Source organism: Ovis canadensis, chromosome 3 (assembly GCF_042477335.2).
Source record: "Ovis canadensis isolate MfBH-ARS-UI-01 breed Bighorn chromosome 3, ARS-UI_OviCan_v2, whole genome shotgun sequence".
NCBI lineage: Eukaryota > Metazoa > Chordata > Mammalia > Artiodactyla > Bovidae > Ovis > Ovis canadensis.
Window position 1 is genome coordinate 38,213,041 of NC_091247.1, and position 25,526 is coordinate 38,238,566.

At 37.6% G+C, this 25,526-nt stretch overlaps 1 protein-coding gene, 1 long non-coding RNA gene and 1 other non-coding gene across 20 annotated transcripts in view; 2 read left to right on the top strand and 1 right to left on the bottom strand.

The window, feature by feature from the left end:
- Positions 1-731: 731 nt before the first annotated feature.
- On the bottom strand, positions 732-5,567 carry LOC138436784 (uncharacterized). The gene is made up of 3 exons (XR_011255601.1): positions 5,210-5,567; positions 4,978-5,097; positions 732-3,352 (listed from the first exon to the last, which is right to left on the bottom strand). It is a non-coding gene; the product is annotated as an uncharacterized lncRNA (long non-coding RNA).
- On the top strand, positions 5,339-5,409 carry TRNAG-CCC (transfer RNA glycine (anticodon CCC)). The gene has a single exon. It is a non-coding gene; the product is annotated as a tRNA-Gly (tRNA).
- Positions 5,568-5,606: 39 nt separating the features above from the next.
- TIA1 (TIA1 cytotoxic granule associated RNA binding protein) overlaps positions 5,607-25,526 on the top strand; it is a 38,421-nt gene continuing 18,501 nt past the window's right edge. For 6 of the 18 annotated variants that reach the window (XR_011255574.1, XR_011255577.1, XR_011255578.1 and 3 more), the window contains exons 1-6: positions 5,624-5,972; positions 16,455-16,551; positions 19,187-19,285; positions 21,260-21,314; positions 21,485-21,517; positions 22,776-22,863. Coding sequence is in view for 6 of the 18 variants with exons in the window: in XM_069582921.1 (XP_069439022.1) it covers positions 5,947-5,972; positions 16,455-16,551; positions 19,187-19,285; positions 21,260-21,314; positions 21,485-21,517; positions 22,776-22,863 (398 nt within the window). In the remaining 12 variants the exon portion in view is untranslated. Of the gene's footprint in view, positions 5,973-16,454; positions 16,552-19,186; positions 19,286-21,259; positions 21,315-21,484; positions 21,518-22,131; positions 22,249-22,775; positions 22,864-25,066; positions 25,171-25,242; positions 25,309-25,526 lie in introns of those variants that run through there. The other 12 variants (XR_011255582.1, XR_011255581.1, XR_011255583.1 and 9 more) reach the window with 8 other exon arrangements.

The following is a 25,526-nucleotide window of genomic DNA, read 5'->3' on the forward strand; positions in this document are numbered from 1 at the left end:
CAGCCACAGAGGAAGCCCCTCTATTAGTACTGCTGCTGCTGCTAAGTCGCTTCAGTAGTGTCCGACTCTGTGCAACCCCATAGACGGCAACCCACCAGGCTCCGCCGTCCCTGGGATTCTCCAGGCAAGAACACTGGAGTGGTTTGCCATTTCCCTCTCCAATGCATGAAAGTGAAAAGTGAAAGTGAAGTCACTCAGTCGCAACCCCATGGACTGCAGCCCACCAGGCTCCTCCGTCCATGGATTTTCCAGGCAAGAGTACTGGAGTGGGTACAATCCCCCCTAAACGGAAAGAAAGAGCAGGCTTTTAGAACCAGGAATGGAGGGATATGATGGACCTAGAGCAGGTAAGCAACCATTCTGGGTGGCATCAAGGGACCAAATATTTGATTACCAAATGCCTTCTATCAAAAGATTAAGGATCAAAAGAGGGAGTTGATGAAATAAAATCATTTTTAAGGCACGATAAAAAAAAATTTAAACATAAAACTCTCTCTGCTCACTTAGGCCACTACTTCTCTTTAGTGTGCACTGTGCTTCTGTAATTATGTGTTAACCAGATTTCCGTAAAAGACACAGGAATTCCTGCTTGATGGTAAAGAGCAATTATTTCTGGCACCAGAAGAGTAATTCCTTAGGATATAACGTGAGGGATTGAGCATGGGGGTGTTTTATTTCTTTTCCTTCTCAACTGAAGAGGGTTTTCATTTCTAGCTCAAATGTTCTTCTTATTTTATTATTATTATTATTATTATTGGGGTGCACCATATACCATGCAAGATTTTAGTTCCCCAACCAAGGATTGAACACGGTCCTGGGCAATGAAAGCACTGAGTCCTAACCACTGGACACAGGGAATTCCCACATTTCTTTCTTAATCCTTAATCTGCATCTGTATATGCAGATTTGGACGATGCAAACTGTCATCATTTGTTTTGTCTTCAAAATGTATATAACTGTGCATTCTTTTTTTTTTTTAAGTGCTAACATTCCAGCAACAGCACAAGGTGAGCTGTTGCTGAAGCCATAGGAGGAGGACTATGGGCAAGGCATGAGGAATGTTCCCTCATTCTAGGAGGATGGGGACAGCTCTGGCTGCCCCAGAGTGGGATGTGTGCGGGTCTTTGGCCAGGCCACAGTCTACATAGGAAAACAATCAGTCACAAAGTTATGGGAATGCCACACAAGCTTGGCTATCAGCCCGGGCACCACAAAGGAGCCCAGGGCAGGTCCTCTGCACACTCGTTGTTAAAAACTCTGCAAGGTGAGGCTGTAACATGAGTTTATTACAAAAGAGTTGTACTTACAAAAATCTGTACACACAGGTGAAAAACTCTCAAAATTCTCATCTATGTATCACAAGTTGCTAAGCCAAAATATTAAAAACAGGGTTAAATTATAAACTTCTTAATACTTTTCAAAAGGATTAATTTTTTAAAACACATATGCTACTTTCTTCAGCAAATCCCACAGAGAGACTAAGCAGCCCAGCCCTCCTTAAGCCCCAGAGGCCTTGCACCATGAATAGGCCTGGCCAGGAGACACTGTCCAGAGTCAGGGCAGGAGAGCCAAGCCCACAGTGCAGAACAGAATGCTGAAACACACACAAAAGAAGGAAGATGTCTTTAGCTAAAGCCTTGGCATTAAATGAAAGAGGCAAACAGGATGGAAACATGCAGTCCTACCAGCCAGGTTGGGGAAGAGTTAGGAAACAGGCAACCTTTCAGGCTGACTTCAAGAGCAGTGGGAACCAGGCCTGGGCACATACCTTGATGGTAGAAAGTTGTGTTTCAACCAGTTGGGTGTGCCTACTAGGCCTGGCAGGGAGCGCATACAAGAAAGAAACAGGGAAGGGTAGGTGGGCCATCCTGGCCACAACCAGCTCATCAAGTAACTAATGTGGATGTAGTGCAAAAAAAAAACCACCACTAAGTACTATGGGCATGCTCCCTGCTTGCCTTAATGGTCACATGGCCACACTGGGCCAAAGGCTGGACCTTGTCCTTATCCTGAATGCCTGTGTCCTCAATCACAGAGAGTCCCAAAAAAGACTTTTCCCAGGGTGTGTGGGACAGGAAAGCAGAGCCCTGTCTCCTTACATGTTAGTTGAGAGCTCCTGGGTCTGGGTATCAAGGTGCAGCATTGTGCTTCTCTTTGTAGTCTGTGTCCCCTGTTGGCACCAGCAGGTGAGAATGGGGGACAGAGGAATATCTGGACCTCTCACCTCATAGCAGAGCACCCAGCCTGAGCCCCACCTTAACATATCCCAATAGCCCTTCCACACTGGCGAGATATCCAAGAAAACCCACAGGGTGGCCTGCTGAATAGTATGTGATACACAGTTTCATGGAGGAGCATGGGTCCTGATGTTCCTAGGGTACAGCTCCATGGTTCTCAGGTGGGCACCAGGCCTGGAGGGCCATAGAGAGTCACCAAGGCAATGTGGTTGTTCTGCCTGACCTCAGAGACCATCTGTTTAAGGCCAAAGCAGAACGTGGAGCCAAATGGGTTGGAATTGTTTGGGCAGGAGGACCTGTGCAAGACAACAGGTTTTGTTTGTTTTTTTTTTTCCCTACAGAAGCTCCTGAATGTTGTCCCACTTGCTGTAGGTCATGTGTGTTTCTGTCTGACCCTCTGTGTTTTCTCTCTTTACAGTTAGTGGAATCTTGACTTCACTGTAGTGATACATATTAAAATTATAATGTTTAGGGTAACTGGTGTGTAGGACAAATCTCTTCATTTTGTGTGTATTCCCATTAAAGCAGATGTTCATTCTGAGAGTGAAGTAGTTAAAAAGCAGTCATGGAACTTCCCTGGTGGTTCAGTACCTAAGAATTCACCTTCCAAAGCAGGACATGGGTTCCATCCCTGGTGGGATCCCACATAGCCCAGGGCAACTAAGCCCATGTCCTCTAGAGCCTGTGCTTCACAACAAAACAGTTCACAAGCTGTAAGGAAGACTCAGCACAGCCAAAAAGAAAAAGTAGTCATTACACTTGGATGGAATTTGCTTGTGCGGCGAAGGAGAAAGAATCTTCATCTTGTCTTCTGACTTGTAGAAGACCTTGTGTGGAGAGTCAAGCGTGCTAAGAACATCTTGGCAGGAATCGCCAAAATATACTAAGATTTCAAATACCTGCATCTGGGCCATCTGGTATAAGTTGGGTCCACAACCTGTGGCAAGTAGGCAAAGTTGTAAACCTGAGGATCCACTTTCATATCAAAGATTATCTACACTCTCAGCATACATGTTGCCCAGGAAACATCTCAGGGGCATCATGGGAGCCTTGGTATCCTGTAGGCTGTTTCCACTGTACAAGTACATTCATCTCACAGTTGCTCTGTAGGGTACCTGGAGAGAAGCCAGAACATGGGCAAAATTGGGCTTATACTTGGGAAACTTGGTGCATGAATCTAGCTGAAAAGAGAAAGACAGTTCTCTGAGGTTGAGCTGAAAAAGCTGTGCAGTGGAGTTGTCCACTCCAGGATGGGTTGCACCGAAGACTGGTCAATCTGCTCAATTAAAATGCACACCACAATAGTTTAACTGTACTTTAGTCAAGGGATACATCTGAATCACCTTAAGTCTCTGACTGAAAGCTTCAAACAGTAGTTTGATCCTCTGCTAAGTCAGGTTAAGGATGAGGTCATGCTTAAAAGAGGAGACCAGTGCCAATACCTATTGCTCTTTTCCCAGAGAGCACTCAGGCACCACCTCCAGATCCACCATTGATTGTGCCTGCCAGGCCGGAGTGGCTTCCTAAGGCAGTACACAAGGGCTGGAGCTCCCCCACCAGCAGCAGCATGGGGCAGCCCTGTGCACTAACTGCTAATGGGCAGAAAATGCTCAGAGTTTGCTGAAAGACTGTCTCCTAGGTTATAATCCTCTTGATTATAAACTGGCTTGAATAAAATTCTCTATTTCTTTTTTTAAAGTTACTTATTTATTTAATATCTTGCTGCAGCAGGTCTTAATTGCCATTTGCAGGAGATATATATATATACACACACATAATTTTTAGTTGTGGCCTGTGGCCTCTTTAGTTGTAGCATTTGAATTCTTAGTTGTGGCACATGGGATCCAGTTCCCTGATGAGGGAACAGAGTCTTAACCACTGGACCACCAAGGAGGTTCCTCTATTTCTTTCCTAGATTAACCATTAATCATTTTTTTGTGGACAATGTGAAATGTTCAGAACAGGCAAATCTATAGAAAGGGAAGATTAGTGGATTGGGGAGGAGGAGTGAGATGGGGTATTGGGAGTGACTTCTAATTGGTAAGGGTTTCCTTTGTGGGGGGTGAATGTTTTAAAATTGATTATAGAGTGGCTGCATACCTCTGTAAATATATTAAAAAACCATTGGATTATACACTTTTTTTCCTTTGACTGTCCGTATACAGTAACTCAGTTTCCAGATCAGGGATTGAACCCAGGCCATGGCAGTAAAAAAAAGCCCAGAACCCTAACTTTAGGCCACAGGAAATTCCTCAATTATACATTTTAAAAATTTGTATTGTTCACCCTTAAAATATTATTATTTGATGTCTTTGAATAAAATCCCAAGAATGTACCACAGATTCTAAATTTAATTTTAAAAATGATTATCTAAAAGTGCTGCAGTCTAAATGAACTACTTCAAAGAAAACATCACATTTTGGGGCATGTACATTTCCCAATGTTTAAAATTTTTTTTACATAATTTAAAATGCAATACAAAATGCATAATGAGTATACTGACGTACATTTTTCTGCCTCCCTGGAAGAGGATAAAAATTTGTATATCTTCTTATTCCTTCAGTTTTAGAATTCTTGGATTGATCTGTATTAAATAACTGTTTCTTAAATATTTTCCAGTGTACATTGATTATACCAAGGAAATTCAAATATAAAGAAAAATTCCTCAAAGATCTGGATATATTCCTGGCTCAAAAATTTGGTTAACACCAAGAAGACAAATTCTTAATGAAACTCTTACCTTTTTTTTTTCCGGCTTCGCCGCGTGACTTGGAGAATACTTAACCAGGAATTAAACCTGATTTTGGCAGTGAAAGCATGGAGTCCTAAATACTGGACTGCTAGGAAATTCCCGGAAACTCTTTTAAGTTAAAAAAAAAAAATTTTTTTTTTAAGTGAGATTTTTCCATACAGAAAAAGTAGGAACATCCATTCAACCGTACCAAAATGAAAGAAAAGAAATCATCTTTTACCTGAAAAGTAACAGATTATATAGACTCTCGGTAAACTCTTATTTTTAAATGACTAAATCTTCCTCACTTGGGAACGAACGTCCGCGTGTACTTGGTTCTAAGGTATTTCAACGGCAAAGATTCTCGTCAGCGCCGCTGGTGTAGTGGTATCATGCAAGATTCCCATTCTTGCGACCCGGGTTCGATTCCCGGGCGGCGCACGCTGTTTTTGTCCCCGCTTTGCGTAGTTTTTAGAGTCTTTCTTCTTCTAGAAACACAACTTTTCATTTCCATGAAGATTTATATCTTACTATATATCACTGCTGACACATTCGAATCTGAAGGTGGAATTCAAAAATGTTTACTCAGGTCATTAAACAGTTAACCTTTACGCCTGCGCAGTCTGAGACAACCCCCTGGCGTCGTTGGAAGCACGGCTGCGCAACAAGTGAATATAAGGACTGAGGTGTAGCCTGGCGGCCAGGAGGTTGAAAGTGCAAAATTCTTCTGCGCCTGCGCGGCCCGGGTCACTTCCCTGGCTGCTCCAAGGCTCCCGGCTCGCCGCCATCTTGTTTTGGGTCTTCATTGTTCGCGCTGGGCCCGGCAGTTTAGTGTAATTGCCGCCGAAGAAGGAGGCGGGGTAACCTCCGGTCAGCCGAGAAACCCGGCTATCCCGCAGCCATAGCCGGTCAAAAGATTTGTGAGGTAGTAAAGGGTAGGGAGCTGGACCTGGAGGCGCCGCCGCGACAGCAGCAGCCATGGAGGACGAAATGCCTAAGACTCTGTGAGTCTGGGGCAGCGATGAGGGGGGCGGGATGGTGATCGTCCCGGAGCGAGCCTTCGGCTCTGCGCCGCTCCCCAGCCTATTGTTCCCCGTGGACGCCGTGCTATCAAGGTTATTCTCAGGCGCTCACCTGGATGTCTAGGGACCGAGACCCAGGCAGTGAGGACGAAATGGAAGATGGGGCTCAGCCTCTAAATTAGTCCATACACCGTAACTGCCCCTACAGCGTGGCCTTTGGCCTCGTCCCGGGCCTTCGGCCTGCAGAAAAGACTTTCATTCAAACCTCTTTTCAGAACTCGGCCAGCCTTTTTGTCCCATGCTTTCTTTCTCTCCCGTATCCCCTCCCCGCTTCTCGATTAACCTATTCTGATTTTTACAGCCGTCTCGCTTTCATTTTACTTTGATTTTCTCCAGATACTCTTCCTTTCATTTTCTTTTCATTGATAAGAATTTTTGTCTTGAAAATCCTTGTACTCATTTTCATGGGTGTGAACTTTATTCTCGCAGTTGCCAACTGGGAAAAAGTCAATTGTTTTTTCTTAAACTTCTCTTTGGCTCTTTTTCTGTGGCAACCCCCCATCCCCGATCAAAAAGCCCCAAATCGGACCCCCTAAGGATTTTGAAACTGCTTTTTAAAAATGGAACTCTCGCCCGGAGATATATATCAACTGAGGGGAAGTGGATTTAATGCTCTTTTATCTTCGCTTGCTACTTTTTTGATTGATATGTCGTTGAAGGAGCGGGGAGTTTTTAATAAAGCAACAATTGATAAGTACCTTAACTAAAATGTTAAGTCACCTCTGTGAATTTTTGTAGTGTTAAGTGGTCTTAGTTTGGGATCATTTCTTTGTAGCGTAGCTTTCCCCCCGCCCCAGGCATTCTCCTTTGTTTTTCGAAGTACTATCCGACGAGGTGATCCTGCCTTTGTTGCTTTTCTCGAAAATAAGAAAAAGCCCAATCAATTTTTGCCGTAGCTTTCTTATTTTTATTTTTAGAATACTGGCAATTTGAGAACCCTCTGCATTAAAAAAAATACACTCTTGGGTTTCTTTTTGCAACTCTGATATTATAGTTGTTATGAAATACAATGTAGTCGATTATTTTTTTAGCGCCAAAAAATAGTTTTGTAATCTTTGGGAAATATAGTCACTCTTCTTAATAAATACGTACAATTTTTTTTGCTAGTTTCATGTTAGTGACCTTTAGTGTCTTTTTACTAGGATGCAGCAATTAGCACATGACTTTTGTTTTTTGAAAGATTGTATCTGTAGATGAATACTCCCTAAAAAAAAAAATCATTAACCCCATAGAGTTTATGGAACCCTTTTTTCCCTTTTGCCTCTTCACTACAAGTATGATATCCAACAGCATGCTAGATTAAGAAACTGCCTGTCTTTTTATATTATAATGTCTTCAAGGTTCTTATTTCAAAATTTTTAATTTCAGAAACTGCCAAAAATAATCTGAGAACTTAATCTTTTTAGTATGTTGATTTTGGAATATCAAATAATGAAGACAACTTCAGCTTTCCCAGGCCAGTCTACAAAAGCATGCAGTCCTAGTCTGGGGACAGAGGACCAGCCATTGTGGGAGAATTAATGAAGGAACTTTTATTCATTGTTCACTGTTAAGCCTTTCATGTGCTTGTTTAATCCTCATCAGAATTCTGCAGTAAATGTGTCCATTTTGCATTTGAGGAAAAGCTAAGATTAGAATTTAAGTAAATCATCCGAAGTCATGTACCTTTTTGTTCATCAGCCTGCCACTTTGCTGTCCTCAACTTTGACTCGCGTTTATGACTGAATTTGCCTTTATACTACCAGAACACCGCATCCAAGAATCTTTTCCCCAAGTTGTCCATACTTTAACATTTCCTAATATCTCCTTTGCTTCTACCTTTCTCAACCAAAGCTCCCATTCTTCCAGTCAAACCAATCCTGATTAAATATTAGAGTAGGTGCTCATCCCTAAGTTTTGCCAGCAGCATTTTTACTTTGAATACAAAATGTTTGTGTGAATAACCTTGGGAGTCAGAGACTCTTAATATGTTCTTAGCAATGTCTGATCCATGGTAAGTGATCAATAAAATTGTTTTAAAAACGGGTACAGTTTCAAGCAGTGAATCAAGCTTTTACTCATTCTTGAGGGTAAGGTAGTCTGAATTTCAGTATTGCCTGTGTACCTAAATGGCTCAGAGGAAATATCTTCATTTGCCCCAAATGCATGTTCAGCACTGCCTCTTTAGAGACCGCCAGGATTGTTTTTGTCAGCATTACTCTGGAAATGGTACAGTTTACCCTTGAACAACGCAAGGGTTAGGAACTGTAGCCCTTGAGCAATCAAAAATCCATGCATAACTTTTACAGTCGGGCCTCTGCATCTGTGGATTCAACCAATTGTGGATTGTGTAGTACATATTTAGTGAAAAAAATACATGTACATGAATGGATCCATACAGTTCAAACCCATGTTGTTCAAGGGTCAACCATATTGTGAGAAGTGATTTGATTCGGGATAACGTTTTGAAAATAATAAAGCTACAGGAATTGCCAGTGGTTTGATGTTGAATGTGAGAGTGAAGTCGACAATAACTTTAATTTGCAAATGTGTAATTATCAGTCATCTAGAATGTTAGTTTGTTGTAAAATAAAATTAAAAATGAGAACTGCCTTGAGAGCTTGGATGTCTCAGTAAGTCTTCTGGGCATGTTTGCGTGTGCTCAGTTGTGTCCAACTCTGACCTCATGGATTGTAGCTCGCCAGGCTCCTCTGTCCGTGGGATTGTCCAGGCAAGCATACTGGAGTGAAGTTGTCTCCCATCTCCCTCATCTTTTGCGTTGCATACTGACTCTTTACCTCTGTGCCACCTGGGAAGTCTTTTCTTCAGACTGATTTGTTTACAATTGGCCCTTTGTATCCGCTGATGTGAAACCCTTGATATGATAAGCCAAGGTAAGAGACTTGAGCGTCCATGGGTTTTGGTATCCATGGGAAGAGGCAGGTCCAAGAACCAATCCCTTCAGAGTAACAAGGGATGGATAACTGCATATGGTCTGATATCCAAGTGAAGGAGATGCCAGCCAATAAAATTAGAGGGTTTCTGCTATCATGCAGCAGTCTTTTGTGAAGAAGAGACAGTTGTTATAAGGTTATGATACTGGCATATAATATTTATATTATGTACTACGTGGCTCTTACCAAGTTCCATCCTCAACTTCAGTGGAGCTTGCTAGATTGTTCATGGAGAGATTAAATACTATCCGGCAAGAGCAGAATCATCTCCCCAACACATGAGAAAAGAACAGACACTGGCCTGTACCCATTTTATCCTCCTCTGCCTGTCCAGCCCATCATGGCAGCAAAAGGTGTCCCTCCTCCCATCAGAAGCAAACCCCAGGTAAAGGACTTAAATGTAAAGGAAACCAGAATATTGTCTTGAGCTGCAGACACTTTGGGGCTTCGCAGGCAGCTCAGATGGTAAAGAATCTACCTGCAATGCAGGAAACCTGGGTTTGGTCCCAGGGTCAGGAAGATCCCCCAGAGAAGGAGATGGCAGCCCACTCCAGTATTCTTACCTGGAGAATCCCACGGACAGAGAAGCCTGGCAGGCTACAGTCCATGGGGTCGCAAAGAGTCAGACACGACTGAGCGACTAATACATACATATGTACTGTGTACAATAAGTGTTTACTGTTGTACATAATTCCTTTTTAATTGAGATATAATTGATACACCATATTATATAAGTTACTAGTGTACAATTTTGAAGGTTATACTCCATTTATAGTTATAAAATATATTGCTATTTTAATATAAAATGTTGACTATATTCCCTGTGGTGTACAATATATCCTTGTCATAATTTCATAATTAGTAAGAGACATACACCTTTACCCCTGAACTAGAGTAACTCCAGCAAAATGGATTAATTTTCCAACACATTGCAAATGTTCAAAAATAATTCTAAGAGAATACAGTTGCCTCTTGTAAATTTTTCTTTTTTTATTGGAGTATAATTGCTTTACAGTGTTGTATTAGTTTCTGCTGTACAGCTGAGTGAATCAGCTACAGTTATCTCTTAAACAAATATTTATAGAACACCTAAGAGTATTCCAGGCAGAGTTCTAATAGTAGATATGAATGAAAATATGTCTCTACTCTTACAAAATTTATCATTAGATTAAAACCTATTTATTCATGTTTTTCACTTAAATTTTCAGAGGCCTCATATCAAATTCTACATTTTTATACAATGATTGTGGCTCAAAACAAACCCAATACAGCATTCTGCCTTGCAGATTTTTCTTTGTAAGTTAAATTTTCTAGAGCTGTACTAATAAATACTTAAAATGTTTTAGATTCCAGTGTTATAACTATTTGAACTTAATATCACCTTAAAATAATGTATATGTTAAATTGACATGAAGTCCTATCCCAGAGCTGTCAAGTTTTCACTGGCATTGATGACTGTTTCCATTGAAACGTCTCAGGTAACTTTTTATTTTGAAAAATTTAAAACCTATGGAAATGTAGCAAAAATAGTGCATTTAAGACATAGATAGATACCTTTCATGTGGAATTACCTGTTGCTAATAGCCACATTTGCTGAACCATTTGAGAAAACATCAATACACTTAGGGCTTAAATAAATCTAAAAATTGGGGCATTCTCTTATATAACCACAATATAATTTTCATACTAAGGAAACTACATTGATAGAGTGTTTTTAACCAATACATAGTTCATATTTTATCCAGTTGCCCAAGGAGAACATTTACTTTCCAGTTTTGTATGAGATTGGTGCATGATCTCAGAGGTGATGTTATAAATATAAACATGAGATGCTTCAATCTAGGCTGTTAACAAGTTCATAGAACACCTAGAAAAGGATATTTTAATGTTTTTGAATAAAAAGCATCTTGAAAAACTATAACTACATAAATGTAAGAAATTTACATTTTGATTTAGTAGTCTATTCAACATGGTGACAAGAAATCTTGGTTTTTAGCTGCTGCAGAATCAATTTTGGTATCCATTAGAATTTCTTTAAATGCATTGCTGCAAAAAAAATTTAAGCATGAAAGGAATTTGTTTTAAAAAATATATATATATACTGTGGCCATACTCTTGTCTGTGAAGTGTTTCTCTGTGAATAAATCCACTTGTTACCTGTCACTTTGTCTCACTGAGTTCTTTCTGCAGTGAGACATCAAGAACCTGAGCTTCATTAGGTCCTTGAACCAGGCCCACTTGGAGGTTAGAGCTGGGAAATGAATGAGATACACATGACCAAGAGTTTCACTGATAGTTCCAATTCTAGTCTGATGCTACGGAGTTCATTCTGTTCTTTCCCCTCTCTGTATTCGTAACTCCATTCTCCCAACTGTGAAGAACTTGGCTTCTATTGCCAGTATATATATTACCAGTATATGTACTTATTTGCTCAGTCTTAGAATTTCAAAAAGTAGCTTCAGAATTGTTCAATCATGCTGCTTAAAATATATATATATATATATATATATATTTATAGAGAGAGAGAGGACACTTTCAGAATTTGGAGGAAGTTTATGGAACCTGGCTTAGAAAATGTTCAGGAAAGAGAGACAACTGTCAGGCCCACAGTCCTAGTCAAGCTACAGACCATCCCAGAAAGGATACTCCTACCACATACAGTGAGGGCCTGATATTACAACTTCAGCTTCCACTGGACATGGGACTCTGCTGCTGTTTGCCACCAAAGTGGATTCGCTTCAGTTTCTGCTTCTAACCCCTGTCTTTGTCTTCTGTGTTCAGGGCTGATATCTCTAACATGACCTCAGTTCATTTCATTCACTCAGTCATGTCTGACTCTTTGCGACCCCATGAATTGCAGCATGCCAGGCCTCCCTGTCTATCACCAACTCCTGGAGTTTACTCAAACTCATGTCCATCAAGTCGGTGATGCCATCCAGCCACCTCATCCTCTGTCGTCCCCTTCTGCCCCCAGTCCCTCCCAGCATCAGGGTCTTTTCCAGTGAGTCAACTCTTCGTATGAGGTGGCCAAAGTATTGGACTAGCCCAGACCATATGCATGGTAGACTATGTAACCATATTTAGCCTTTCATCTTTTGAAAAGGAGTCAGGCTTTGCCATAGGGTGAAGATTTCTCTAAATGTAGGAAGATGTTTGGCAGCCTTGAAAGAAAAAAACCTTACATATGTAACTTAATCTGTGCTGTTAATAGGAAATCCTTTGCTTAAGAAACAGTAATATGTGACAAAGTATGGGATAACTAAAGAAACTTCTTTTATAAAACTGAGACTTACATATGTTAACTTAAGGTTTATTGGTGTCAAAGGTTGAGAGCAAGTTGTTTGTATAACTTGCTCTGAAGAGACTTAATGAACAGTTGTGTGAAGTTAATTGATAAAGGCTCCAGGAATTTACATTATATAGCAGGCCACATTAAATACAAAAGCTGTACAGACCTTAATGCTTTTTATAGTAGCTTTTATTATTAGCTATCTTCAAACTAGGAAAATCACTTAGAAATTTTGAGTTTCTGAGAAAAAATTTGATAAATTTTTTTCTGAGAAAAATCTTGAAGTTTTGCAGAGTAAATGACAGACTCCAGGTTCCCTACATACTGTCAGTTTATCACTGGATTACCTAGCTTTAGCAAAGTAGATGTTAGAATTAAATTTTCAGAAGAGCCATTTTTTCCTTTAGACATATGCAGTCCTTAGGGTTTCTTATAGGCACATGAGTTGGGTAAAAATAGACAGTGAAGAGTTAAAGAGATGGTTCAGAGTTTTCACTTGACCTTTACCGTTCCCTTAATGTTAAGATCTTACATAACCATAGTATGATTATCAAAACTAAGAAGTTAATAGATTGGTACAATACTATTAACTGCAAGTTTTATTACTGTTTTCCCCAGTTTTTCCACTAATGTCCTTTTTCATTTCCAACATCTAATCCAAAATACATTGTGTTTAGTTGTCATGTGTCTTTCCTTTCCTGTAATATGTGAGGAGATATCTTTCATTGTGGCACTTATGAAGGGTACTGTTCCTCCTCTGTATCCTTTCAGTTCAGTCGCTCAGTCGTGTCCAACTCTGCAACCCCATGGACTGCATGCAGCACGCCAGGCTTCCCTGTCCATCACCAACTCCTAGAGCTTACTCAAAACTCATGTCCATTGAGTCAGTGGTGCCATCCAACCGTCTCATCCTCTGTTGGCCCCTTTTCCTCCTGCCTTCAATCTTTCCCAGCATCAGGGTCTTTTCTAGCAAGTCAGTTCTTCACATCAGGTGGCCAAAGTATTGGAGTTTCAGCTTCAGCATCAGTCCTCCCAATGAATATTCACGACTGATGGCCTTTAGGATGAACTGGTTGGATCTCCTTGCAGTCCAAGGGACTTTCAAGTCTTCTCCGACACCATAGTTCAAAAGCATCAATTCTTCAGTGCTCAGCTTTCTTTATAGTCCAAGTCTCACATCTATATATGACTACTGGAAAACCATAGCTTTGACTAGACGGACCTTTGTTGGCAAAGTAATATCTCTGCTTTTTATTATGCTGTCTAGGTTGATCATAGCTTTCCTTCCAAGGAGCAAGCGTCTTTTAATTTCACGGCTGCAGTCACCGTCTGCAGTGATTTTGGAGCCCAAAATAATAGTCTGTCACTGTTTCCATTGTTTTCCTATTTGCCTTGAAGTGATTGGACCGTATGCCGTGATCTTATCTCCACTGTATAGTGACTACATTTTTTCTCAACATACCCTGTCAGAATTGAGTCACTGAGAGTTGCCCACACTCAAGGAGAGGGAAGTTAAGGTTCACTTCATAGAGGGAGGTGTATCAAAGAATTCTTAGCTGTAACATTATTACTAAGGTGTTTTAATGATGATTTCCCTCATTTCTGGTACATTTATTAATTAGAATTCTGTAAGAAAAAGCGATTTCTCACCCCCTCCCTAATCTAGGATTCAGTCAAAGATTATTAATGGTAAATATTGTTGTCAGTGTCTTTTAAGTCCCTCTTAATCAAAAGTAATCTTTTTTTTTAAGGACGGTAATCTTTAAGATATCAAATAAGGCACCTTATATAATATCCCAGATCTGAATTTGTATAATTGTTTTATATGCTCAATATCCTGTAAACTTAGATCTGAATTTAAGCTTAGCTAAATTCAAGTTAGATCTTTCTGACTTGAATATTTCATACATGATACTGTATAATTCGTATTGTATACACAATGTCTCATTGTTCGTTCATAACATGATTTAAAGTTTGATCACCAGGTCAAAGTGGCCTAGAGATCTCACTTTTTTCTTTTATTTTTTATTGAAGGATAATTGCTTTACAGAATTCTGTTGTTTTCTATCAAACCTCAACATGAATCAGCCACAGGTATACCTATATCCCCTGCCTTTTGAACCTCCCTCCCATCCCCCCATCCCACCCCTCTAGGTTGATACAGAGCCCCTGTTTGAGTTTCCTGGGCCATACAGCAAATTCCCGTTGGCTATCTATTTTACATATGGTAATATGTTTCCATGTTACTCTTTCCATACATCTTACACTCCTCCCCTCCCCATGTCCATAAGTCTATTCTCTATGTCTCCATTGCTGCCCTGTAAATAAATAAAATTTTTCTATATTCCGTATATGTGCATTAGAACACGATATTTATCTTTCTCACTCACTTCACTCTGTGTAATAGGTTCTAGGTTCATCCACCTCATCAGAACGGACTCAGATGAGTTCCTTTTTATGGCTGAGTAATATTCCATTGTGTATATGTACCACAGCTTCCTTATCCATTCATCTGTCGATGGACATCTAGGTTGCTTCCATGTTCCAGCTATTGCAAATAGTGCTGCAATGAACAGTGGGATACATGTGTCTTTTTCAACCCTGGGTTCCTCAGGGTATATCCCTAGCAGTGGGATTGCTGGGTCATATGGTGGTTTTATTCCTAGTGTTTTTTTTTTTAAGGAATCTCCATACCATCTTCCATAGTAGCTGTATCAATTTACATTCCCACCAGCAGTGCAAAAGTGTTCCCTTTTCTCCACACCCTCTCCAGCATTTATTGTTTGTAGACTTTTTGATGATGGCCATTCTGACCGGTGTAGAGTTCTCACTTTTAAGGTGAGTTTTCCCTTTGTGTTTGTTAAGTAATCTATGTGACATCTTAGGCACCCTGCACATATCTATTTTCTTACCAGCCTTTCACCTAAGTTTACATCTATTGATGGTTCATGACTGAATCAATGATTTCAGTAGGGTTTGCACATCATTAATTTAATGCTGTCTGTCTGCAATTATTGTCTAGCATTTTTCTGTAAAGGAATTGTTCATTGTTCTTAAGACTCGGCACTTCTCTCTTTGCCATTTTAGTTTACAATTATTGTCTAGCATTTTTCTGTAAAGGAATTGTTCATTGTTCTTAAGACTTGGCACTTCTCTCTTTGCCATTTTAGCCTATTCCTATGCCTTCATAGTAAGCATTCAATAGTCTGTTGAATGGGTAAATAGAAGGAAGGAATTGAATCCACACTTTCTGGTACATATAGGTGTTTTATTTTTCTGGGGAGAGGGTCCGTACCTTTCATCACATTCCCTGAAGGATTCTTAGCAGAAGAATTAAAACATCTACAGTTGTTGGCAGACTACATTCTCTGATTTCAGAAGTAATTAAACTAACATACCTGGAGGTAATCTCATTTCAAAATCCCATTTTGAATATTTATAAACCCTTTAAATAAGGATCATCCTCCTCCCTCCTAAAAAAGTAAGGTTAATCCCAGTCATGTTGTCTTGTAATACATTATTTACAGTAATTTTTGTTAGTCACCAACTTACATTATCTGTTAAAAGTCTCCTAGAATCTTTCTACTCCCTTTCTGCTTCCACTGATCGGTGATATTTATTAAAAGGCTTCCCTTTCTTTTGTGAGCATGTATAACAGTTGATAGTGATTGATTCATCTTTCAAAAATATGTTTACTGTCTAAACCAAAGTATACCTCAATTGGACACTTTTAGGACAATCATGTGAATTAAACATTGAGGAAATTTTATTTAATGTTCTCAGTAATACTGTAGAAAGAGAATAATTGCAGAGTTTTCTAGGATTGATTGTATGAACTGTTCTACATGTCAAATGATTCATTTGAGGGATTTTAGGCATATCTTCCTAAGGTAAGCCTAGAAACTTAAATAGAAGCAACAGGTTTTATTTGTGCAACCTTCACTAAACACAGATACTTACTAGTTTCCCTCTGCTAACTGTCTAGTATATTTGTAAGTAACATATATTACATCTGTTTTGTAAGAGATTTTGAAGTTTTCAAACTTTTATAAGTTCCTCAATAGTGTAGTACACAGCAAAGATCTGCCTATTCCCCCAATTTATTGTTCAGTATTCAACTTTAGGAACTGATTTAAAAGAAGCAAAATTTTAAGTGGTGAATTGTTTTTCTTTGTGTTTCAGATATGTTGGTAACCTTTCCAGAGATGTCACAGAAGCTCTAATTCTCCAGCTCTTTAGCCAGATTGGACCGTGTAAAAACTGCAAAATGATTATGGATGTAAGGGTATTTTACTTAGTTAACTTTCTTCTTCTTTTTTTTTTAGTACATTCTTTAAATCCATTACTTCCAGGATCTCCTAAGTTGGTTTATACAGTGTAAATTCATAAAGGTTTAAGTCCATTTTGGCCACCAAGTTTGTTTTACTCTGTAAAGAGAGACTAGATCTAATCATTTCCAAAACAGATGAGAACTATATGTGGGGCTCTTGTTTTAAAATGTATTGAGGCATCAGAATTGTTTTGTTATGTGGTGTCAGTTGATTGGCAAATATAGAAATTCAATTATTAATTAAAATGGGAATTAGGCAAAAGAAATAATAGACTTTGATACTGTGAAGATGTTTTAAACTTTATTTTTAAAGGTCACAATTCAAGTTTTTCTTTGATTGTGGCAGTGCCTATTCATCAGACCTTACTGTATAGAAAAAACATCAATTCACTCATGTAATTGGTATTAATCCTGAGTCATAATATGTGTAAAAAGGCAGCTTCAAATTCTCTTGATGAGAAAAACAGTACTAAAGAGAAATCCTTTTATCCCATGGTCTTTCCTGCATTTAAACTTTAAGTTTTTGTTTCTCCAGGAAAGAAAGTCATTATGTATCAGTATCTACTACTTTCTCTTCTATTATATTCCAGTTTAAAACTTTTTTTAACTTTGTATTTTTAAGTAATTATTTAGCCAGTTGGCTTTGGTCTTGTATTTTAAAATGTCGAAACTTCTCCTAATGTGGCAGAGTCACCTACACATAATACAGATGGATTCAACAGATGTTTTTATTCTTTACACTCTTCTAAAATGTTCTGTTAATCATATTTAATATCTGTATGCCTTTGGATAATGAATAAAAGATTCCCGTACCCATAGAGAAAGATAAGAGGGAGATTTAAAGGGAAATGATGGAGAATTTAAAACCAGTCTTTCCTTCATCTGGGTCTCCTTCCTTATCTTAGTAGTAGCATTTATGAAATACTTACTGCCTATCGTTTTCATACTGATGCCTCATCAGAAATACTCAACAGAAACATTACAAAGCAAATGTTATTCCTGTTTAATATATACAGAAATGAGGCAAAGCAAGGATGTAAATCCAGATTGATCTGTTCTCTCCATTGATCTATAGGCTGCTATTCTCTGTCTAGGTCTTTCTCAATTTTCTGGTAAAGACCGCTAGCACAGTGTTAGTGACTGCTGCACCTACAGAAAAAGACTAGCTAGGGGAGCCTCTGCCACTTTGTATAAATTGGACTTTCGTCACTCAAAGACTTAGGTTGACTACTCTTTCTCCTGCTTCTTATCATTATTTTATTATTATTAAAGTCTAAATTCCAGTCTGTTCACACTGTTGGACTGATGTTCATATTTATTAATTTTATACTCCATAGAGGATGAATTGGAGAAGGAATACTCCAGTGTCCTTGCTTGAGAAATCCCATGGACAGAGGAGTCTGGCAGGCTACAATCCATGGGGTCACAAAGAATTTGACATGACTGAGTGACTAAGACTTTAGAGTACAAAGGCTGATAATGCATATGCTTAGAATTTTTTTTAATCTAAAAAGTATAGTTTTTATTTTTCTGGACACAAGTGAAATGAACATTCTTATTTATTTGATTGCCATACTCTTAGATGTAAGCCACTTTTTTAACCACTTTTCTGATTCTGATGCCTGTCAACATGGATCTTGGTAGTAAAACTCCCATTAAGAATAGCATTAGTTTGAATTACACAATTTTAAAAACACTTACATATTCTCTAATGCTTTTAAAAATAAATAATGGATAGTTTCAATGTCATCAATTTGGTGGTTGCCTCTTTACTCTAAAATTCTTTGAAATCATTGTCAGGGACACTTTTTTTAAACTGTTAATTGCACATGAAATAAAATGGCATATTTCTTTATTTTATTATTATTCTAGTCTTTTGAATTAGTTTCTCATTTTAATAATTCTGCTTGGGCGATTATGGAAAGAATTTTAAAATGGGCTATGAAGCCATTTGGTGTTTTACACCAGGAGGTGTGAAAATATTGGGTATTTTTTTCTACTTCCTTATAAGAAAACATCCAGGCTTTGCCTGTCATCAGGCTTCAACCACTTCGAACACCAACAGAAGAGAGGAGAGAATTTCTTTCTGGTTGCACTGCACGGTGGCTTGCATGATCTTAGTTCGCCAATCAGGGATTGAACTGGTGCCCCCTGTAGTGGGCTCACGGAGTCCTAACTACTGAACCACCGGGGAATTCCCAAGAATGCTTTTTAAAGGCCTTCTAAGCAGGCAGAAATTTTGAATGTCAGAAAGTCCACGTTCTAAAACCTATTCTAAACCTTTACTTATCTGAAAATGTCTTCAGTTTTTAGTAATAGGTTTAAGAAGGTTAATTAGAACATTTAATCATTAATAAAAGATTAAATTACATATAGTAGTATAATACAAGCTGTTGAAGAAGATAGCTTTCTGTAAAAAGAGTTATTTTTTGTTGTTGTTTAGTGTCTTATCTTAAACATTCACTTGTAGAACAGCCCCTCATGCTCCATGGCCTGATACTGAGCTGTATAAAACTTTTTATAGTTTTAAAGTAAGGAGAGTATATAAGGCATAAAACTGACTTTTGTGTCTCTTCTTCAACAGACAGCTGGAAATGATCCATATTGTTTTGTGGAGTTTTATGAGCATCGTCATGCAGCTGCAGCGCTAGCTGCTATGAATGGGCGGAAGATAATGGGTAAGGTAAGCTATCGTAATTAAAGAAGGTGACATGCACTGGAAAATTCTAAGCTGTAAAAGGTTTTATTTCCATTTTAGAAGCATTGTATTTGTTTTACAGAAAACAATCACAGTTAATATGAAAAAGATTGGGTAAAGCTTTTAGAGTATGTATGTTTATGTTAGTATTCTTCTTGTGCCTTGCACATGGTAAATACTGCAGTAACTGTTGAATTACCAGGCTTTATTGAAACATAGGAATGCTGACTACTAATGGGGAAGAATAAAAGAAAAAAAAAATTATTGGTACTTTAGGTAAGTTCTGTTCAGTTCAGCTCAGTCGCTCAGTCGTGTCTGACTCTTTGCGACCCCATGAATCACAGCACTCCAGGCCTCCCTGTCCCATCACCAACTCCCAGAGTTTACCCAAACTCATGTCCATCGAGTTGGTGATGCCATCCAGCCATCTCATCCTCTGTCATCCCCTTCTCCTGCTGCCCCCAATCCCTCCCAGCATCAGGGTCTTTTCCAATGAGTCAACTCTTCGCATGAGGTAGCCAAAGTATTGGAGTTTCAGCTTCAGCATCAGTCCTTTCAAAGAACACCCAGAACTGATCTCCTTTAGGATGGACTGGTTGGATCTCCTTGCAGTCCAAGGAACTCTCAGGAGTCTTTTCTAACACCACAGTTCAAAAGTGTCAATTCTTCGGCACTCGGCTTTCTTCACAGTCCAACTCTCAAATCCATGCAGGACCACTGGAAAAGTCATAGCCTTGACTAGACAGACCTTTGTTCGCAAAGTAATGTCTCTGCTTTTTAGTATGCCATCTAGTCATAACTTTCCTTCCAAGGAGTAAGCGTCTTTTAATTTCTGCATGGCTGCAATCAACCATCTGCAGTGATTTTGGAGCCCAAAAAAATAAAGTCTGACACTGTTTCCACTCTTTCCCCATCTATTTCCCATGAAATGATGCAACCAGATGCCATGATCTTCGTTTTCTGAATGTTGAGCTTTAAGCCAACTTTTTCACTCTCCTCTTTCACTTTCATCAAGAGGCTCTTTAGCTCCTCTTCACATTCTGCCATAAGGGCAGTGTCATGTGCATATCTGAGGTGATTGATATTTCTCCTGGCAATCTTGACTCCAGCTTGTGTTTCTTCCAGCCCAGCGTTTCTCATGATGTACTCTGCATAGAAGTTAAATGAGCAGGGTGACAATATACAGCCTTGACATACTCCTTTCCGTATTTGGAACCAGTCTGTTGTTCCCTGTCCATTTCTAACTGTTGCTTCCTGACCTGCATATAGGTTTCTCAAGAGGCAAGTTAGGTGGTCTGGTATTCCCATCTCTTTCAGAATTTTCCACAGTTTATTGTGATCCACACAGTCAAAGGCTTTGGCATAGTCAATAAAGCATAAATAGATGTTTTCTGGAATTCTCTTGCTTTTTCATGATCCAGCAGATGTTGGCAATTTGATCTCTGGTTCCTCTGCCTTTTCTAAAACCAGCTTGAACATCTGGAAGTTCACAGTTCACGTATTGCTGGAAGCCTGGCTTGGAGAATTTTGAGTATTACTTTACTCAAAAGTAAAGTGTGAGATAAGTGCAATTAGGCAGGTTAGTTGAATGTTAATAGAGAAGTTATGTATGGTTAGGCTTTGTTAATATTTGCAGAAGTGTACATTAAAAAATAAGTATTGAAGGGAAAAATGAAATAATTCTGATATTATGTCCTTTCTACATTTTTCCTAATGTTAAAATGCCTTTTCTTAAAAAAAAAAATTGGCAATGATAACAGATGGTAATGACTTTTTTAATGTCCTTACTTAATGAAACAAAGTTGTTAATTCTTTTTTAAAAAGTATTGAAATTTTGACCAGAAAATTTTGAATGCTTCTTGTCAGACATATAGCTTTGTATTCATAGATGCAAATCTTGTAACACCTGATTATGACCTTTATTTTTATGAAATATAAATGTAGAAAAAATTTTTTTAGGAAGTCAAAGTGAATTGGGCAACAACTCCCAGCAGTCAAAAGAAAGACACAAGCAGTAAGTATATTTTATACTCTTTGAACTTTTGTGTTTATTGTACATAGTAGTTTTCTTGTAAAGCATATAAACATCATGCATTTGCAGTAATGTTTTGATCGTTATCCTAAGATATGATTGACTGTGTTTGTGTTAATAAATTTAAGAACAAATCTAATCTTTGTCATCAGGTAGTACCGTTGTCAGCACACAGCGTTCACAAGGTAATTGTATCTTCTTAAACATAAAATGAAATCTCTTGAAAGGGTATTTATTCACTAACCACCTGAAGTTTTTTTTGTTTGATGTTGGGGGGAGCGGGGAGGGGAGGGATCGTGTTTCTATTTGTCTCTCTGGCAATATTTTTCCCCCTTTTTCCCAGTATTGACCAAGTGTGGCTTGTCCACTTCTTGGGTGCTATTTCAAGTTCTCTGATTCCCCGCCTTGGTAGCCCCTGATGCCTTAGAAATACTTCACCACTGAAGGGCAAGATACCCTGTTTCCTTGAGGTCAAGTTCTGTGATTCATACCCAGATCTTATTGCTTGAGTTTCACTTGAAACTGTGTCTCCCAAATGGCAACCTAATATGTTGCTTAAGGCCTGCCAAGTAGGGGTAACTTTTCTTTCCAGATATACTTTGTCAGAATTGATATGTATGTCCATTTAAAGTGTTGATCCAACTATTTTGTATATTTAAAGTGTTTCTTTTTTTTTTTTTTTTTGAGCATTGTCTTTTTAAGAAAACTTCATATATGGGATCATTATTTCTCTCCAGTGCTTTTTTAATGACTCTGATATAAAGTGAAGGGATTACTGTTTTCATTCTGTTGCCTTCAGTCTTAGTTCACTTGCACATGGATTCACATAAACTGAATGGTGTAATGTCTGGGCAACCAAAACTGTTGGCTTTTGAGAAAACTCAAATACTTTAACATCAAACTGTTGCAATGCAAGGTATTTCTTTGATTGTTCTTCACAAAATACGGTTAAACCAAGTATATCTCATAGCTAGCTTCAGTAAACTGTCTTAACTGAGGCAAATCTAGCCTAATAACTCATAATACCACTATTTTAATTTGTTTAGATTTAATGTAGTGGTAAACTGAATGAATGTGAATAATTACTATTAGAATGGTAAATAAGTCATTTATTTATATATATATATATATATATATTTGCAAAACTTGTTATATATTACTAGTTTATTTTGGCCAGTATAATAATTGGTTATAAGTAGAAATGTAACTATCAGTCTCCCATTAGATATATCATAGGAGAATCTTTCCTGTATTGTCATCTTGATTCATTATTCATTATATTTAAAACTGATAGAATTTGTCTAGATGTAGGATAGTGTTTTACTTATACTTTATTGTAATACATAAATTATTTTAAGAATACTTTATTAAATAGATCTTAGCATTTTTTTAAATTCTAAAATTGTATTTTTCTTTTCAATTCCCCTTCCTTTCCCCTATAAGATCATTTCCATGTCTTTGTTGGTGATCTCAGTCCAGAAATTACAACTGAAGATATAAAAGCTGCTTTTGCGCCATTTGGAAGAATATCGTAAGTAACAGAAGATAAATTTAAAAATGCTTTTAATTAAAAACAATCTTATATAGAAGTAATTTGAAAATCTGTTGTGAATTTTTTTGGACATTAATTTTGACACCTGAATGTAATGTATTAATATTCACTTGAATAAATGTATTGTTTAGAGCCTATTCAAGCAGTTAACAGCCAAAGATTATTTTCCCTTGATAAATCTTTGGTCTTCAATTATCTTAATTTTTTTTTTCAATTAGCATTAGCTTTTAAGAGACGAATGTGCTGTCCTGCATCCTGTTTCTTGTATGAGTGTCTTGCTAGCCTGGTCATAATCTAGTGAACTTGTGCTGTGATTAAGGAGTTTAAACCCTTTGGCACTTCTATGATACCATGCATTTTCTGTTAATATATTTTAACAAAAAGAAACCTTAATAGTTTAAAAAGCAGTTATTAAATGTTAATTCCAGGATATCTGTCCTTTTGTTGTTATTGTTGCTATTAACAACAATAATAATGCCTCTTAGTATTTTGTGAAGCACTGTATTGCTTCCATTGTTATTAATTGTACAGTTTAGGCCTGTTATAAATAGCTCACTTGAGTATTTATCATAAAAGAACTTTAATATTTTGAAAAGCATGCCTATAATAGAGTAAGAATAAGTTGATTATTGCACTTTCTTAGAAGTAATTGTTGAATCTAGAAAACAAAGTTTTTAGAGTTTCTGGTTGCTTTATTATTGGTGTTCCAGCTAGAAGAGTAGAAAAAAGGAAATGCTAGCTTTGATTTAGTTTGATGGACAGACCAACAGCAGAGAATGAGAAGGAGACTGGAAAGTAAATGCTGGTGGTATTGATGTTAAATTTGGGAATTTTCATTTGAAGAGTTTCAATTCACTGGTAGGAGGATGAAAATGGATAGTGACCAAAGAATGATCACAAGTAAGGGGCCAACTTTAAAGGCAGTCACAAGATTAGAGTTTATAGGTAGGCTCTTCTTTTAGGTGACATTTTTCTTGATCTCTTAGAACTGACTTTAGGGAAATAAAGTTCTAATTTCTTGATTGTTCTTTTTAGTCTGTTTTAGGGTTTTGATGATGGTTAGCTGGCTTTCGGATATCTAGATTGGACAGTCTTAACCTTTGACCTCTTAAAGGCGCTATAAATTTCTGTATGCAAAATTTTGTGCTTGTTTTCATTTTGGTGTATAGTATCTTTGTAAATTTTTTCCACTTTCAGCGTAGTCACAGGACTGTAAAGGATTAAAGAACTCTGATCTGTATCTTTGCTACTTCTTCCTTAGAGAATTCTTTCAGATAATATAAGAATCAAGGCTAACATTTCCTAAAACTTAACTTTAAGAAGAAAAGGCTTTTCTAACATTTTAACAGATTAAATGCTATATTATTAAATATTTAGATTTTGATTGAAGTCGCTTTTCTGAAAGCGTGAATATTTAGTTTGGGGTTAAGATAAAGATTGTTTAACAATTGGCGAGTGTAAGTTAAATGACATCCAAATTTTAGTAATTTCATTACGTTTTAATCAAGAATCAATAATTTCTTTTTGTTAAATATGTTGGTATCATAATTGTAGTCTGTAAATTTTCTTAGAGTCTACTATGATTACTGATGTATATATGATTTTTTCTTGATAAGACCTTTAAGTTTTATAATTTTCAGTTGAGATAATGTCTAAGCTTTAGGTTATTCTAAGAGTTAGTGTTTCTAAATTTGAAGGAACCATTTTCAGTTGGTAGCATCACTTCTTGATTTTTCTTTTTAATTAAAGGAGATACATTGATAAATACATATATTGAGAGATTCTCATGATAGTCAGGTATTGTCTGTAGATTCTGCAACAGTGCTTGATTTAAAGAAGTTGTGTAGTAAATGTTGGCCTATTAAAATATTTGGTATAAAATTACAGCACTTTCTTTCCCTAATTTATACAGCTTAAATTTTTCCTGTTCCTTGAGTTTAGGGTAGTCTAACAGATTTTGCTGTAGAAAGAGTCAGCTACAAATTAAATGCATGTGTACCATAAGTATTTTTACATATTGAGAAGTGACTTGCATTAGTTTTCCTCTTTCACCATCACCTCTTTGTCATTTTGACCCTAAGCACTTAATAAATCACTCCTAAATTTATCAAAATATGCTTATGTATACTTTAATATAAAATTATATTGCATGGCTTTCTGACTTGGGTTTTTGTTGTGAAAGTGCCTGTTTTGTTCATGTGTCCTGAGAGAACAAGCATTGTGACATACCTGGCTAACTTAAAAGCAGATTGCCTGCGAAGCACAATTTGAGTCCAATTTTTTGAGGTATGGAGTTTTAGCTATCATGGCTGGGTTTTTCACTCAATCTCAAATAATAGGGCTCTGGTTATTTTGCAGAGTATCTCTGAAGAATGGACAGAATTGCCCTGGCTAACTACAAGCTACGGTTCACAGTGGATAAATGTTGGCGTGCTTTTTTACTTTCTGACTTTTTAAAATTTTGCTTTTATATCTTGTAGTTTCCAATCAATCTTATTGCTATTTTAGAATTTAGTATAAAATCTTATATAGAATAAGACTAAAGTGTGTGTCTAGTATTTTTCTTCAGTAGTTTAACATTTCTGAAAATGTCAAGTTCTCAAAATTTACCCATAGTTCAGAAGGGGGGTGTGAACTGATCT